The sequence below is a fragment of the Bufo bufo genome, chromosome 9 (genome assembly GCF_905171765.1).
Source record: "Bufo bufo chromosome 9, aBufBuf1.1, whole genome shotgun sequence".
NCBI classification, from domain to species: Eukaryota; Metazoa; Chordata; class Amphibia; order Anura; family Bufonidae; genus Bufo; species Bufo bufo.
This window is the reverse complement of record NC_053397.1, coordinates 61,148,455-61,165,865: the sequence shown is the minus strand read 5'-3', so window position 1 is coordinate 61,165,865 and position 17,411 is coordinate 61,148,455. Positions and strand designations below refer to the sequence as shown.

General features: G+C 42.3%; 1 protein-coding gene across 2 annotated transcripts in view; it reads left to right on the top strand.

The window, feature by feature from the left end:
• Positions 1-14,923, top strand: part of LMO4 (LIM domain only 4) — a 38,427-nt gene extending 23,504 nt beyond the window's left edge. For both annotated transcript variants that reach the window (XM_040407718.1, XM_040407719.1), the window contains exons 3-5: positions 306-402; positions 624-779; positions 14,237-14,923. In XM_040407718.1, coding sequence (XP_040263652.1) covers positions 306-402; positions 624-779; positions 14,237-14,245 — 262 coding nt within the window. In that variant the 3' untranslated portion in view covers positions 14,246-14,923. The remainder of the gene's footprint in view (positions 1-305; positions 403-623; positions 780-14,236) is intronic.
• Positions 14,924-17,411: the final 2,488 nt, after the last annotated feature.

Genomic DNA, 17,411 nt, shown 5'->3' with positions numbered 1-17,411 from the left:
TAGAATATTTTTTTATGATGAGCCTGGAAATCTGATAAAATGCGCGTAGAACAGAATTGTTTTGTGTTTGCTCGAGGTATAAGCCACTGTTTTTTCTGATTAAATCCCCCCCCGGCTCCTTACGAATCCCAAAGGAAGGTTGTATTTTTCTGCTGATTCCAAAAAATACTACCCCTTCCCATGTTCTCCAGCACCATGTCTTCAATGATGGCTGTATCTTGTGGAGCATTTTGGAGATACGATGTGTCATTGCTAGAGTCTATCCTCATTTTTGTACCCTTTTTTTTTTTGTCTTGTTTTCTTAGGTTATTTGGAAATAGCGGTGCTTGCAGCGCTTGTGGGCAGTCAATTCCAGCCAGTGAACTGGTCATGAGGGCACAAGGAAACGTCTATCATCTTAAGGTACTTCTGCCATAGACAATGCTGTCTAGGTAGTTTCAGGCTTTTGAATGCTTGCCTTTTAGTAGTGTCTGGCATCAACGGAGTTAACATGAATCCCCATTTAATTTTACAAAGTCACTTGATTGGAGCTGTGATCTGTAGTATTATTTTATCAACCCTTTTTTTTTTTTTTTTCTCTTTGATTAATTTGTTTCTATTACCTTCTCTCTTCTGCCGCGCAGTGTTTTACGTGCTCAACCTGTCGGAATCGCCTCGTCCCGGGGGACCGGTTTCACTACATCAATGGCAGTTTATTCTGCGAACATGATAGACCTACAGCTCTTATCAATGGTCATTTGAATTCACTTCAGAGCAATCCACTACTGCCAGACCAGAAGGTGAATACTCCACTCTTTTATAACGAGCTTTTTTTTCCAGGGGGCTAATTGCTACAATTATCTCTTCTGTACTCATTTGCATTTTTTAAGTGTATAGAGGTGTTGGATACGGAGCAGTTCTTATTTCTTTAGAGCTTTTTATTTTTTTATTTTTACTTTTTATTTATTTTTTTCCTGCGAGGGGAGCATTTGTACATGGCTACATATTTCATATATTTTTGCACATATACAGTTAAATACTCTAATTTGACATTAACTCTTTATAAAATGTGTAGGGCCGTATCAGATGGGCATGAAAATATTTGAATAATATTCTAATAGGATTTTTGTTGGCTTAAATGATCGTTGGGCAGCATTCGGTGCTCATGTACCTGGCCAGCAACGGTAGATGACCTCTTGAATTCAGTTATATGTCATCAGGATGCTGCAGCGGGGTATGGGAGCCAATGGCTCCATATCTTAGAGACTACTGGAGAAGGACAGAACATGCAGCTAATGATGGCCACCACACAGGGACAGCTTCTGGGGCAGTGGTATTTAGTTCTGCTGGGACAGAATTTTGTGCTGCACTATGGTATTACTGACCCGCCTACTAGTGTCAGCCCCATCTACTTGTGTTGGCACTGTCTACTTGTCTTGCCATGCCTTCTATCAATTTGCACCCGCCTACAACATGGGGGCCACTTTTATTTTTTTTTTTTTCCCAGGACCATTTTAAGTTCTCAGTCAACCCCTGCCATCCTGTCAGCTGTTGCTTGAAATTTTCAGCTTGTTATTTCTGTACACCTTAAAGGGGTTGGCTCATATTAGACATTGATGGCATATGGCCAGGATATGCCATCAATGTCAGGTAGGTGCGGGTCTCCATTTATGGGACCTGCTCCTATCTCCAGAATGGGGCCACTGAAGTAAACTGATAGCAGCCACTCTTGTAAGGCCAGCCTTCTGAAAAGCAGCAGTCGATTAGTGGCGGATGGAGTGGTGGCCACACTTCTCTCGATTCACTGCTATGGGACTTCCAAAAATATCCGATGAATGCATTTGCAGTGTGCACTTCTTCACTTTGGGGGCCCTATTCTGGAGATAGGTCTGGGTTCCACTTCTAGGACCCGCTCCTATCTGACTTTGATGGCCTATCCTACCGATTTTGCCATGAATGTCCTAGATTGGGCAGCTCCTTTAGGCGCTCTCTTCATTTGTGGATGGCAGAGATTCAGTGCTTACAGGGTCATGGTTCTCCATCGCTGGATTGCAGAGTAACCACAAGGATGAAATATTCCGCACGGTCTGTAAAGTTAAAGCCTAGGAGTATGAGATACTGCACCCCTGGGAGTTGACATAAAGTATAATAGTGTAGCGGAGTGAGTATGTCATACAACAATGGCTGAACATGCAGGTCAACTGCTCAGACCTTCGCAGATGGTCCTGGTAATTAATATATTAAAATCAATTGGAACTTGCATGCTGAGGCCTCCAAGTGACAAGTGAAATCAGCCTTTGATTAGTCCATAAGAATAAGACAATCTCAATGTGATGGAACCTACCTGATCGGTAAGGGGGCCACCTTGGCAGCTCTTACAGTGGTTGCCACCCAGCTCTTCTGGCGATCGGAATGGTAAGTCTGCAGCCGTCTGGGGAGCAGAAGACGTATCGCGTAGATAAGGTGGGCGATGACCCCGCAGAGTTTTAATGGTGGCCATATTTTCCAAAATCCTTTTTAGAAACAGATGTAACTAAGAAACTGCTGAATAGAGTAGGAAGCATTTACACTAGAGTACAACACAAGGACTTTTATTCACTGGGGATTTTTAATTATAATTCCAGCAGAAATAATTAATGAGCTTTTTTTCTTTTCTTTTTTTTTTTTTATGTCTGTTTACTGTTAATTAAAGCCCAGGAAAAATAAGCTGTGACCTTAGAGGGTCTGTCACCAGACAGGCTGCTTTCTATAGTGTGTGTACTTGCAGATGCACATATTGTTCTGTGTTGTTGGTTTTAATTGCCCCCCCCCAACCTCTTCTTAAAGCGGGTTTTCTGGGAGTAGAATATTGATGAGGATAAATCATCGATTGGAGGGCGTCTGACTCCCAGCCTCCTCGCAGCATACCAAGCACAGCGCCGTACGTTGTATAGTGGCTGTGCTTGGTATTGCAGCTCATTCACTCGAATGGGACTGAGCTGCTCATAAGCCACGTGACCAATGAACTTGACGCCACTGGCCTAGGATGTGTTGCTCCGGAGCGCCGCAGCCTTTTCAAACCGCTGGTTGGTGAGGATGCTGGTGGTCGGACCCCCACCAATCAGATAGAGATGACCTATCCCGAGGATGGGTTATCCATATTCAAAGATGACAATAACCCAGAACAATGTGTACACTGTATAAAGGAGCCCGTCGGGTGACAGACCCTTGAAACTTGCCCTGATGTAAAAAGATCTGTCTAGTGGCAGTCCCGTCATCAGGATGTATAATCTTACATATGACATCTTCCTTATAATAATTGGGAGCCATAGCACTACATTACTTCTAGTATCCTGTGTAACCTGTTCCTAATGGGACGTGAACTCTCTTCTCGGCATCAGCCGCAGAACAGTAAATGTCATCCCCAGCCTCCCCGTCTAGTGGAATAACTATTTTGTCAACATTTAACTTGTCATTTCACTTCCTTTTTTCTCTATTTGATCCGGCATAATTAACTAGAGCAATTATATTTATCTGCTTAAGACAACAAATAGATAATTACCAGTTGGAGTACATCATAGATCCGGAGCCACATGACTGTTATACAGCCTATGGTATTATACATGTGGTCTATAAAATACAGGGAACCCATGACAGTATTGTGTGTGGTGTATATATGTATACCTGCTATAGTAAACATATATATATACTCCATATTGATGTACAGTTCACTTGAAGTCAATGGGGGAAAAATATTATTCCTAAAATTAATCTAGAATATAATAGTGTAGGATTTGTTTGAATTCCATATGAATCTAGCCAAAAAAAGCTATGTTTATTCAGATGCTGTATTATGGTACTTAGCTCTGTCAGATGCAACTGTATGGAAACATCCAAATGTTGGCACCCAGACCGGCCCCCCGTTTCATACTATGGAGGGACTCCATATTCCAGTCAACTGGCTGCTGTGTGTATCAGTGCTTTCCATCCCAGGGGTTTTCCAGGATTATGATGGCTATTACCAGATAAGCTCATGAAGTCGACTACCCCATGTACATCTTCCCATTGCTTTTTTTTCCAATTTGGACCCTCCTGGCCCGTTTTCACAATGTAAGCAAATCGCCCTGGTCTGTTTCCATCCTGTCTGTAGCACTTCCTGTTCCTGCATCCAACCAAACCCATGATGCACTTCTCCTCCTTTCTCTGCACCACCCCTAACAACATCCAGCTAGTTAATAGCTCCTCCCACGCAGCTAGTTACATAGACACTCCCCTATCACTGCTCTGCCCATGGATATAACCACAGGAAATAAGAGAGAGCTGCATGGACATGGTCATGTGACCACAGCCCAGAATGGGAGAGCAACACAAGTAAAACAAAAACATTACAGAATTACAGCTACCCTCATAAATAATTATATTAAAAGGATATTGATGCCAACTGGAAACCCCCTTTTAGGGCCTTTGCCCAGCAGATCATATTTAAAAAAAATAATAAAATACCACCCAAATCATACGTCACAGATCCCACCGTGCTTCCATTTCACTGCTCCCTGGGTCCCTGCTGGTCTGAGTGGGAACGGGAAGGCCAGCCGGAATCCAAGGTATGGAAGCTGCAGGAGATCAGTAAAGATATCCTGCTGAGAATTTTTTATTTTTTTTGTCTTCCATTAAAGGGATTTTCTGGGATTTTGATATTAATAGCCTAATCTCAGGATTGGTCATCAGTATGAGATTGGCGGGGGTCCGACTCCCAGCACCACCGCTGATCAGTTGTTTGAGGAAGCTGCAGCACCCAAGGGAGCTCTGGTGAGCGCTGCGACCACCTCACAGCTTACTAAGCACAGTGCCGTCCGTCGTATAGTGGCTGTGCATGGTATTGCAGCTCATCCGCTTTCACTTGAATGGGACTGAGCAGTACCTAGATCATAAACATGACGTAACATGGCCTCTAGGAGCTCTGCATAGGAAGGAAAAGTTTCTGCTCCGGCGCAAAAACACTGGCCGTCTTAAGGGATCTTTCTTTATTTTCAAATCCGCGCATGAACATAAAACAACGCGTTTCAGGGAATCTGAGGTCCCCTGTATCAGGTTACAAGATTAACCTTGCAGCCTGATGAAGGGGGACCTCAGATTTCCAGAAATGCGTTTGTTTTATGTTCATCCGTTGATTTGAAATTAAAGATCCCTTGAGACTTCACTAACTGCCTATGCCAGAGCAGAAACTTTTCCTTCCTATGCATCTCTTTGCGGGATTTGGCATCTCCTCTTAAAGATACTATTTCTGCAGCTGCATACCTGGCGAATGAAGGTTGTTGTTTTTTTAACCACAAAAGTCTACAAAAGGGTTGTGCTTATTTCTAGCACAACCTTACAAGGTGAGCCTCCATCCTCATCTCTATTGATCTCACACACACTGTATAGAACATACTACCCTATTGTGCGTTCCCTGCCCCCCCCTCTTTTTTTTTTTTTTTTCCCCCTCTGTTTTGAGCGAAATTTAGATACGCCTGCACCTCGAGTTTAGGAGCTCTGCGGCCTTATCATACAGCTGATCGGCAGGGGTGCCAGACCCCCACTAATCTGATATTGATGACCTTTCTTAAGGATAGGCCATCAATAACAAAATCTTGGACAACCCCTGTTTGTATCTCTGGCTTTTGTAGGGACAAAAACAAAAAAAACTGTAGCAAAAACTCACTAGCCTACGAGTGAAAAAAATACGATTTTCCCATTTCCATGCATTTTCCCCTCCATCAGTTGAAATGAATGTATCCCCATAATAAATGGAGACGGGAGGTTTAGATCAGCGGTGGCCAATATCTCCGAGAACGAGACTGTTTTAAGATCCAGCTTCCTTTTCCTAATAAGTCTCCTTGCTATTCTAGTGAGTGCATTTTGATAACTGCTGTGTCTAATTTGTACCAATTACTGTCAGTCCTTACCAAGTCGGCTCATTCCGCACTGGTTCAGGGGAAAAGGAGGAATGCACGACTCCTGCACATAATTGTATTCACATCATATTTCATACTGATTATGTATTGATGACATTGATTCATTTACTCTTTACAGCTCCACTTGCATGGGTAGTAAATCTTATTGACCACATATGAATTTTAATTTCAAATTGGTGATAGATTTTTCCATCAGCTCTGATAGCGTATTTGACTTTTTTATCATTAACCCAGGCAATCACGCTGCACTGAGTTATTGCAGTGAAACAAAAAATGCATACTTCAATTGCTGCTACTGTATGGATTTGTAATAGAAACTTCATTAATGTGCAGAGAATTAACCAAAATGCTTTTTTTTTTCTCCGCTCTGCATAGCCGAATAAAATACCTCTGGATTTTGGAACATATTCCCTGCGGAGGGAGCGGTATTTTAATACATATGTATCATTTGCAATTATGCACCCAATATCTCAGCGCCATTTCCCAAAAGCAATTACCTCTACATAGGATTACATATAAATACAACCTAATGGATTTATTACTCCTTTTTATTTGTGCACCAAACAAGTTATTCAGGAAGTAAAATGCAGGGAAGGCATTCTTTCTGCAAGTAGCGAACGCGGTGACCGTATTGTGAGGGTCACGTTGGTATACGTGCACTATTCTTATTGTCTTGGTACTTGCTGTTTACCAGGAATGCTGTAATACTTTAAAGGGGTTGTCCCATAAAAAAAAATAAAAAAATTCTAAATTTTTCAAACCATCACCTGGATCCTAATACTTTTGTATTGGCAAGTAATTAAAATGTACTATAGCCACTTCACCTAAATCTCTGTATAGCGCCACCTGCTGTTTGCACTATTTCTAAATTCTTTGTTCAACTCGCCGAGATGGACGCACATGCTCAGTTCCATCCTTCAGCTCCCACCTTCCGGAGCAGAAAGGACACACCCCCGGGAATATGCATGCCCCATGAGCTGCAGAGCTATTGCAGCAATGAATGGGGCGATATCCGGGTCCAAGTTAGGTACAGGGTCGGTTCTAAGTTTGTTAGATAGAGACTGTCATTTAAATCTGATATCCTAGTACATTTTTTTACATTACTCATGGTATAACCTTTTTAAAGGGGCTCATACTTCAATAGAGGGGGGCTGAATGTTCTCGACTCCCTCATGCTTACTTGGCTCCTTCGTGATTGTGTTTTCCATGGTGGTAAGCCACTGCCTGCCAGACATTACTAGTGGCAGCTTATCCCTCCTTGGAACAGGAGGATCAGGCATTGACGTTTAACATTTACGAGAGTCAAGAGGCACCCATACACATTTCAGATAGCCACCTGGTACTGCCAAAATATCAAGCAACTTTTCCGTGTATTGGGGGCCTATTGACAATTTCTGATAGAGTGAAGGGAGGTGGAAGAAGGATGTTTTTAGCTAGACCCCTTCCTAAAGGGGCTTTAGAAGATTTTGATATTGATGGCCTATCCTCGGAATGGGATAGGTCATCAATATGTGATTGGTCGGGCCTAACTGCAGGCCCCCCCCCCCCCCATTGATCAGCTGTTGAAGAGTCTGTGGCGCTCCAGTGAATACCGCAGGCTCTTCCCACGCCAGTGATGTCAAGTGAACGAGCCTGAGCTGCAATACCCAGCACAGCCACTATACAATGTACAGCGCTGTGCTTGGAAAGCTGTGAGGAGGCTGCAGCGCTCACAGGAGCGCCATGTGTGGCCTCTTCAAACAGCTGATGGGTGACGGTCTGATTCCAGGCATCCTCACCAATCAGATGTTGATCACCTATCCCGAGGATAGGCTAATTGTTATTAAATGGGGCAGGCAAATATTCACTAAAACGGACCTGTCAGTAGAGGTGACAGGTCCTCTTTAAAATAAATAATAATAATAATTGTGTGTACCCCTACTTTCAACACTGTTAACCAGGTCTAAAGTAGCTAAGACGTTTTTCATGATTATTTTGGAATCGAGAATGTATACGCGGGTCAGCACAAAAGCTTTGATTGCATGTTGTAATTAAGAGTTTTAGAGCTTAAAAAGAGGATCAAAGCCACTTCCTGTTATGTGCCAGAAGTTTGGGAATATATATTTTTCCAGTTAAAAAGCCTTCATCCCTTAGAAGCTGTTGTAAGGGTGAGACTTGGGAGGGATAATAACCTGACGAGGGATTTTGTAACGCCTGCATTTATGGGCACACACGCGCGATTAAATACTTCAAAACCGGGCTAAAAGACAGTAATAAATAGATTGCAGGGGAGCGATCATAGGTAACTAAAAACACTATGGTCCCACCACTTTCTAGGTTGCTCTGTCACCTCAAAAATCAGTAGAAGACATTGGGGGGAATCATGATCATGAGGGTAAGGCCTCATGCACACGACCGTGCCGTTTTTTTTTGCGGTCTGCAAATTGCAGATCCGCAAAACACGGAAGCCGCCCGTGTGCCTTCCGCAATTTGAGGAACGGAACAGGCGGCCCATTGTAAAAATGTCTATTCTTGTCTGCAAAACAGACAAGAATAGGACATTTTTTTTATTTATTTTTTTGCGGGGCTACGTAACGGAGTAACCGATGCAGACAGCACACGGAGTGCTGTCCGCATCTTTTGCGGCCCCATAGAAATGAATAGGTCCGCACCCGAGCCGCATAAACTGCGGCTCAGATGCGAACGGTCGTGTGCAGGAGGCCTAATATTCGGCATCAATTTTTCTTGAGACTGCATTGGGCTACCTTGTGCCAAAAGTATCAAATGTTGCACATTGATAAATTTGTCATGTCTTTAAGCCTAGCACTTTTGTCTAGCGCTGCTCCCGTTTTTTACGCCTCTCCCTACTGGAATGAGTTTGCTACTTTTTTTTTTTTTTTTTTAAGTGCCACTGCACTCTCGGTAAAACTTTGATATGTTATAGCGACATTTGAAAAATTCAGATCAGTGGGAGTCTGAACTGAGATCTCCACCAATCTCTAGAACAAGGGGAGATAAGCATTCGCTTAGTACATTCTCTCTCCTTGCTTGAAGACAGAAAACGAGATGGACTCAATAGAAAGGTTATGGGCCCATCTCCCTTCCGTCTCATGCAGTAACGAGAGTGAACACTCTCTAAGCGAGTGCTTCTCTACCCTTGTTCTAGAGATCATGGGGGGGGCCCTCCGCTCTCAGACCCCTACTGATTTAAACTTTTGATGTCCCTATGACATCAAAAGTTTACTGAAAGTACAGTGCCACGTTAAAGTCTCAGTGATAACTATATAAACTATTTCCACTCCAGATTTAACTCGCTTTCCAAAACTGGAGTGATTGATGTAAAATGACAAAATATTGCAATATTTTTTTTTTAAGTAAACAAGAAGCAACAAAGCCCCAAAGCCAGAATTTTGGAGTGCAGGGTTTGATAAATCCCCTACGCTGACTATATCCCTGTTTATCATCTGTTTGATGAGATTTCGTTCTGATGTAGTATACATACAACCGTGAGTATTCTGCTACCTGGCTTAGGAATTGACAAATTAATCCTACTATTGGAGAGACGCTCTAAGTAAACATCCCTAAGCTTTTCAGATGTTTCAATTCAACTTAAAGGGGTTAATCCTGGGGTTTAAGATTGGTGACCTATCCTCCGGATAGGTAATCGATATCAGATCAATAGGAATCAGACACTTGGGACCCCTGCCAATCAGTTGTTGGAAGAGGCTATGGCACTCCTTAAGAGCTGCAACATCTTCCTAGGCCAGTGACACATGGCCTAGATGCAATTCTGCACCATTCAAGTGAAGGGGAGCACAATGGCCTCTTCAAACAGCTGATCAGCAGGCTGTCTGGAGTATAAACCCCCACTGGTATTGATGAACTATCCTGATGATAGGTCATCAATATTAAATACCCAGATCACCTTTTAAAGAGCTTTCTAAGTTTCTCAACCATCAATGGTTTCTCCACTGTTAGTATTTGATGCATCATCTTTTGAGCTAGCCATACACAATTGGAAGTTCTAGTGCAACCATATGACTATGAGCCAAAAGTCCAATCTGTTGAGCACTTTTGATGGTTATCTCAATATTTCAATGTGTCCTTGGACATTAGATGTCTGCAATGGCACTGATTTTAGTAACATAGTACATAAGGCCGAAAAAAGACATTTGTCCATCCAGTTCGGCCTGTCATCCTGCAGGTTGATCCAGAGGAAGGCAAAAAAAAAAACCTGTGGGGTAGAAGCCAATTTTCCCCACTTTAGGGGAATAAAAAATTCCTTCCCGACTCCATTCAGGCAATCAGAATAACTCCCTGGATCAACGACCCCTCTCTAGTAGCTATAGCCTGTAATATTATTACACTCCAGAAATACATCCAGGCCCCTCTTGAATTCCTTTATTGTACTCACCATCACCACCTCCTCAGGCAGAGAGTTCCATAGTCTCACTGCTCTTACTGTAAAGAATCCTCTTCTATGTTTGTGTACAAACCTTCTTTCCTCCAGACGCAGAGGATGTCCCCTCGTCACAGTCACAGTCCTGGGGATAAATAGATGATGGGATAGATCTCTGTACTGACCCCTGATATATTTATACATAGTTATTAGATCTCCTCTCAGTCGTCTTTTTTCTAAAGTGAATAACCCTAATTTTGATAATCTTTCAGGGTACTGTAGTTGCCCCATTCCAGTTATTACTTTAGTTGCCCTCCTCGGGACCTTCTCCAGCTCCGCTATGTCTGCCTTGTTCACAGGAGCCCAGAACTGTACACAGTACTCCATGTGTGGTCTGACTAATGATTTGTAAAGTGGCAGGACTATGTTCTCATCACGGGCATCTATGCCCCTTCTGATGCAACCCATTATCTTATTGGCCTTGGCAGCAGCTGCCTGACACTGGTTTTTGCAGCTTAGTTTGCTGTTTATTAAAATTCCTAGATCCTTTTCCATGTCAGTGTTACCGAGTGTTTTACCATTTAGTATGTACGGGTGACTTGCATTATTCCTTCCCATGTGCATAACTTTACATTTGTCAGTGTTAAACCTCATCTGCCACTTATCTGCCCAAGCCTCTAATCTATCCAGATCCCTCTGTAGTAGTATACTGTCCTCTTCAGTGTTAATTACTTTACACAGTTAAGTGTCATCTGCAAAAATTTATATTTTACTATGCAAGCCTTCTACAAGATCATTAATAAATATATTGAAGAGAATAGGGCCCAATACTGACCCCTGAGGTACCCCACTAGTGACAGTGACCCAATCTGAGTGTGTACCACTAATAACCACCCTCTGTTTTCTATACCTCAGCCAGTTACTTACCCACTTACAGACATTTTCTCCCAGTCCGAGCATTCTCATTTTATATAAAAATTGACTCTCATCTAATATATATAAGGGGCCTCTTGTGAGAAAGAGAGTACTTTGAAGGTTTACGAATAAAAGACACATCAGTCCTGTTGGATTTCATAGGAGTTTGGCCGCGACCAGAGAGAAGGCATGGAAGTGGCCTTTTCTCCTTACCCAGTTGAGCCAAAGTGAGTTCAGCCAACAGCTTTCCTAAGATATATGGCCACCCGTACAACTGTGTCCTAAAGGAAAGGATCAGACCACCACTATTCCAGCAATGTGAAACTGAAAGTGTCTCACCTGCTGTAGTAGTCAGTAAGACGTGTCTCTGCTTATAATCTGGATCAACAGGTGTCTTGCATTCAAGTTCTTTATCTTCTTAATTTTGCTCAACTACAGTACTGAGTGTCGACCAACTATCAGTCTAAAGGTGGCCATACACGATTTCAACCAAAATGAACATTCATTAGTTGAATTTTAGCAACAAACAATTATCTTAGCCGACCGGTGACAGAACATTATCGTTTTAAAATAAGGGTACGTGCCCCCGCCGGAACTCCGCCCCGACCCCATTATAGTCAATGGAGATGAAGCGGCAGGACGGATCTGACAGGCTGTTCACCCGCCGGAACAGCCTGCCGGAGTCCCCTGCTGCTAGTGTGAAACTAGAGTAAGTCAACCATTTTAAATAAATATTTTTGTCCAATAGTCAGCTGAAGATCTTTTATTCAAGGAAAGATCATTTGTGAAAGAAAAGATCTTTCTTTGAAAGAACATTCCCAAAAAGATCTTTTGTTCTTCTCCCGGTTTCGTTGAGCCTGTATGAGCAGTTTGAACAAGTGTAACGACCCAGTATGGCCTTAAACGATTGTTCACCAGATGTTTGGTCAACTATCAACCAACCTCTCTCTGTGTATGGCCACTTTAAGCTGTAACCTCAAAGGAGTGCGAGTTCTCCAGAACGTCTTCCTAGTTTGTTTCTAAAACTTTGAAAGTCAAATTATCAACACATTTTATGTCTGAAAAGCAAACTATTCTATAAATCGGAATTGAGAAACCAAAGCACCTATATAAAAGGTCATATAAATACCAGCTTATTTAATCATGCAGCTTAATGTCAAAATGTACGAGTAGTATTAGAAATTCTAATTTAATATCACTGAAAATTAAAAATGGCAGATTTTTGTTGTTTTTTTTTTGTTCGTCGGTCTACACACTTGAAAAAAAAGTTACAAAAAGTCACCATTGCTTGGTTTACTTTGAAGCTTCTATGCAGGTCCTGACGTTTCTAATTTAGTTTCCACTTTGTAATTACAGGCCTAGCTGCTGTTGCATGTAGATGTGCCCCTCAGTATTTACTTACTTTGTTAATTAAGTTCTTTGTTACGTTGTGTTTGGCAAGGGGGTGGGAGAGCATGGCAAGGCAAGCAAACTCACCTGTACAATCAATCAGCATAGAGAGTATTAGGTTATCTCTTCTGGGTTGGTTTAAAACCAAGGTCTGCTCTATTCACTTTATTGGTTATTTAAAAAAAAAATCTTCTAGTTTACATATCACTCAACAATTCCCTCGTTGTTATATAATTGGAGTTGTCTGTGTCCATAGTGGAGGACATTTGATGCTCATTTATTAAATATGCTCAGTGGCTGCTCTCTAATCTCTTTGTTCTGGACAGCCAAATTACCTTTCTCACACTGAGCTTCAACTCTTGGGAATTGAACCTCTACTCCCGCACCACTTTAATTAGCTTGAAAGTATGGTGCTCCTGAAGGAGGGGGTGGGGATCGTGAACTTATTCAGAGACCAAGTTTTTTTTGTTCCTAACTCTGCTTTCGTAGGTTGAGAACATTTATTTTAAAACTGATCTGAACTTTGTTGTGTCGCTTCCAGTTTTTAGCTATTTCTTTTTGAAAATGTCAGTTTTGTAGGACCAAGAGAGACTTGGTTAAATGTAAATTCTTTTCACTGGGAAAAAATGTTTTTTAAACTAAATCCAAACTTTTTTTTTTTTTTTTCCGGTTTGGTGACATTCTATTTAAGGAGTTAGCCGATCTCAAACATTGATGGCATTTCACCAGAATATGCCATCAATCTCACATGGGTGCGGCCGGGTCTTACCTCTGGGACACGCTCCTATTTCCAGAACGGGTCCCCCAAAGTGAAGGAGTGCGCACTCGTGGCGTGCTCTCCATTCACTCCTATTGGCTATTTTTGGAAGTCCCATACTGGTGAATTAAGAGTGCACTGTGCCAGCGTGTCCACCTGTCCATTCAGAGCTTTTAGGACTACTGAAAATGGCCGATCCAGCGCTAAGGTATATTTGGGACTCCCATAGAAGAGAGCGGTGTGCTCTCCTTTATTTCAGGAGGCCTGTTCTGGAAATGGGAGCGAGTCCAAGAGGTGGGACCCGCACTTGTGTTTGATGACCTATCCTAGTGATATGCCATCAATGTCTGAGATGGGAAAACCCCTCTAAATTGCAGTTACTTGTTACACATTTGTAAATTATATCATTACCTCTCATGCACACCTTTCAGGTTTTTATTTTATTTTTACTGTTGATGGTTAACATGCACAGAGCACCTTGATCTTCTGTTTCCAATGTTGACCACACATGTACAATTAGCACCAGATATGCTTACAGCTGGGCATTTCAGCCAACTGGATCCACAAATTCTCATCTGGATCCATTTCAAATATTTGCTCATGGCTACCACTAAACAAGTAACTACCTGCATTTAGATCTTTGAAAGTGTTTGTTTGTGCAGCATGCTTCACTGACTGATACCATATGAAAGTTTTCTCGATGGATACACCATACATGTAGCATCTTATCTTATGGTCTCCATGTGCCACCATACGAAGTTGGGGCACACGTCTTTACCATGTGTATGGAAAATGCTAGATGTCAGTCATTTTTGTATCATTTTTTATTTTTAATTTCTTCAGACCAAACAAATAAAATGTTTTGTTTTTCTTTCTTTTTTTTAGGTTTGTTAAAAGGTCAGAATAAAACAGAATGCGTGCCTTCATCTCAAGTTCTGTTCATCGCAGATGGATCCCATATGTCTCCAGTAGACAAGTCACCTTTGTAGCTAGCATCAGTGCCAGCTTCATGCCATTGCACCTTTTTTCCCTCTTCTTGGTTTCCCTTCCCACATTTATTGGTGTATGAAAATGACTGAAGACACATATTAAGGATTCCATGAACCTGGGCTAATGGGGAGACTCTTTGAAAAATTCAAATGAGCAGTTCACCGGAGGACTTCTTGACGAGGGTGAAAATGACTGATGAAATCTATTACGAGATGCATTCAGAAACTACTTACTACCCTCATTACTGATTTCGCAGGGCACTGGCCAGAGTTTGCACCCTTTCCCTTGACAACTCTACTCACTCTTTGTCTATTTTACATGCCGTGAGGAAGAACGTTCCAATCAAAGTGAACATCAGAAAAGGGGGAGTTGTAGCTTTTGTGGTACTTTATCACAAACACTTTTATTGTATCTCTCTGTAAAATACAATGTACGTATGCATGTATGTGTTATTTTATTTTATTTTTTATTTTTCAATATTTTTGTTTGTCCTATTGTTGCTGCTTCCCATGGCGAAAGGGAAGGGGCGGGGAAAGAATCTGCTATTGTGTAGAAATTTTCACCTACTTGCTGATTGAAGAAAAACTTTTATTTGTGATATTTTCAGAGACTTGCTCTAGTATGGTGTATTTAAGTAATAAAAGATTAAAATGCTATAGTTAAATTGAGTTTAACATTTTTATATTGACCCTGCACTGACTTTTTTTTGTAGTTTTCCTCTGTTCCAAGAGGTTCACCGTTGTATTTAAGTGGTCGCCGTCTAATACATTTCCCCTTCCGAGACCGGTCATGGCTTTCCCCTATCAGCTGCTCTATGATGAGATGACCCCTTTAATCAGCATTTGACTTGAGCTTGAAGACATTGGCCAAAAGTGTCCCTTTAGCGTACAGTAACTTTAAGCAATAATATGCTCCCATACACCTCTTTAACTGGTTGCATATAACCACCCAAACCTATGGTCACCCAGTCCTTTTTTTTTTTTTTTTTAAACAATGCTTAATGATTGAATTTATGCAACTTTCAAATATATTTTTAGTTTCAACATTTTCTCGGTTTCCAAGCTCTATTCTAGATTTTGGCCCATTCAATATTGGGGGAGAGAAGTGTGTGGCTGTTAGATTTCAACATGTCTAATCCTTGTGTTCTCCGAGGAGATGAACCAGAGGTGAAGGCAGTGATTTAAAACAGTAAGGGCTCTTTCACACGGCCGTAGTGCTCCCGTGGCCGTATTGCGGGCTGCATACGGCGGTTCTGCGATACACGGGGCATCGGCCGTGTGCATTCCGCATCACAGATGTGGACCCATTCACTTGAATGGGTCCGCAAATCCGGAGGTGCGGAACGGAACCCCACGGAATCACTATGAAGTGCTTCCGTGGGGTTCCGTTCCGTGCTTGCGTTCTGCAAAAAAAAATAGAACTTGTTCTATCTTTTTGCGGAACGGACGGATCGCGGAGCCCATTCAAGTGAATGGGTCCGCGATCCACATGCGGCTGCCCCGCGGTCGGTGCGGTCCGCAGCACGGGCACGGCCAGCACACTCTGCAAGAGGCCTGATCGGAAGAGAACGTTTGGCTGATCGCTGACACATTTACATGGTACGCTCATTCTTGATAGTTTGTCTGATCATCTGCCTATTCAAATGGGCCCTAACTCGCTTCCCCCTATTGTAAGCACAGGCACGCTTGGGAGAGAAGGTGGAGATGTTTGGCTCCTTCTGATAATCTGGATAGTGGATGACTTCAAATAAAGGCGTGTTTACACCACACAATGTTACAGCCGATTGTCGGGAAGGAAGCGTTCCTTCCTGACAGTCGGCTGCACGTTCAGTGAAGGAGACCGCTGCATTTACTTGCAGCGCAGTATGAGGATGCGGGATGGCTATAGCGATCCCTCCTCCCCATACGGAATCATTTTTTCTGGGCTGCAGATCGCTGTTTAGACCGCACGATCTGCTGCCCAGAAACAATTATTGGAGTGCCTACACAAATGACAGGATCACCTGATGAACAATTGTTTAGCTCTTTCATCGGGTGAATGGCGACACATTTAGATGTGCAGATGATCAGGAACGAGCATTCACAGGAACACGCGTTCCCGTCTAAATCCACCTTTAACTGGAATACCCCTTTAAGTTTTCAAAAAAATGTTTTCCTAACAGTCAGAGATTCAGGGCAGGTTTTTTGCATTTGAACTGAAGTCCTAAATATTTACAGTCTGTAATGGTGAGCAGAGATCTTGGAAGTGATTAGGACTGGGTTATTAGAAAGTTGGATAACTTTTCATTATGCTTTATTTACTTAATCAGATTGTCCTTTTAAGTAAGGCTGCATTCACATCTGCGTTGTGAACTCCCGCGGAGGAACAGACTGCCGAAGTTCCCGTTATCCAGCATAGCCACCTTTTCCCTTCACTGTAATGGGATCTGGTGGGGATCAGGCCTCTTAAAGAGGACCTTTCACCACTCCTGACATGTTTGTTTTAATAGCTCCATGCATTCCCCATGTTATAACAATTCTGGAGCATCTATTCTTCTGTCTGTATGCTTTACTTGAAGTTATGTATGATTTGCTATTAGCCTTCAGTCAGGGTACAGAGGGGAGGTAACCAGTTGGGGGGGTGTCCCTACCCAGACTCACTCTATCCAATCAATGCTGCCATTTTCAGTCTGTGCAGGGACACGCCCCCCAACTGGTTACCTCCCCTCTGTACCCTTACTGAAGGCTAATAGCAAATCATTCATAACGTCTAGTAGAAATAATAAAGGAATGGCAGAACATAGAGCCATAAGAATAGATGCTCCAGAATTATTATTACATGGGGAATGCATGAATCTATGAAAACACACGTGTCGGAAGTGCTGAAAGGTGCTCTTTTAAATGTGTATGGACTATATCAGAGTAGGGTTGCTTCGATACCAAAATTTTGATTAGTTTTCCCATACCATAAAAAAGCATTGCGATATTCGATACCCTGCGAAAAAAATAAAACTCCAAAAAAAGCAGTGCATTCCGCATTTTATGGAATGTCCGTCCCATAATCAAACAGTCCTATCCTATTTTTTGGGGGG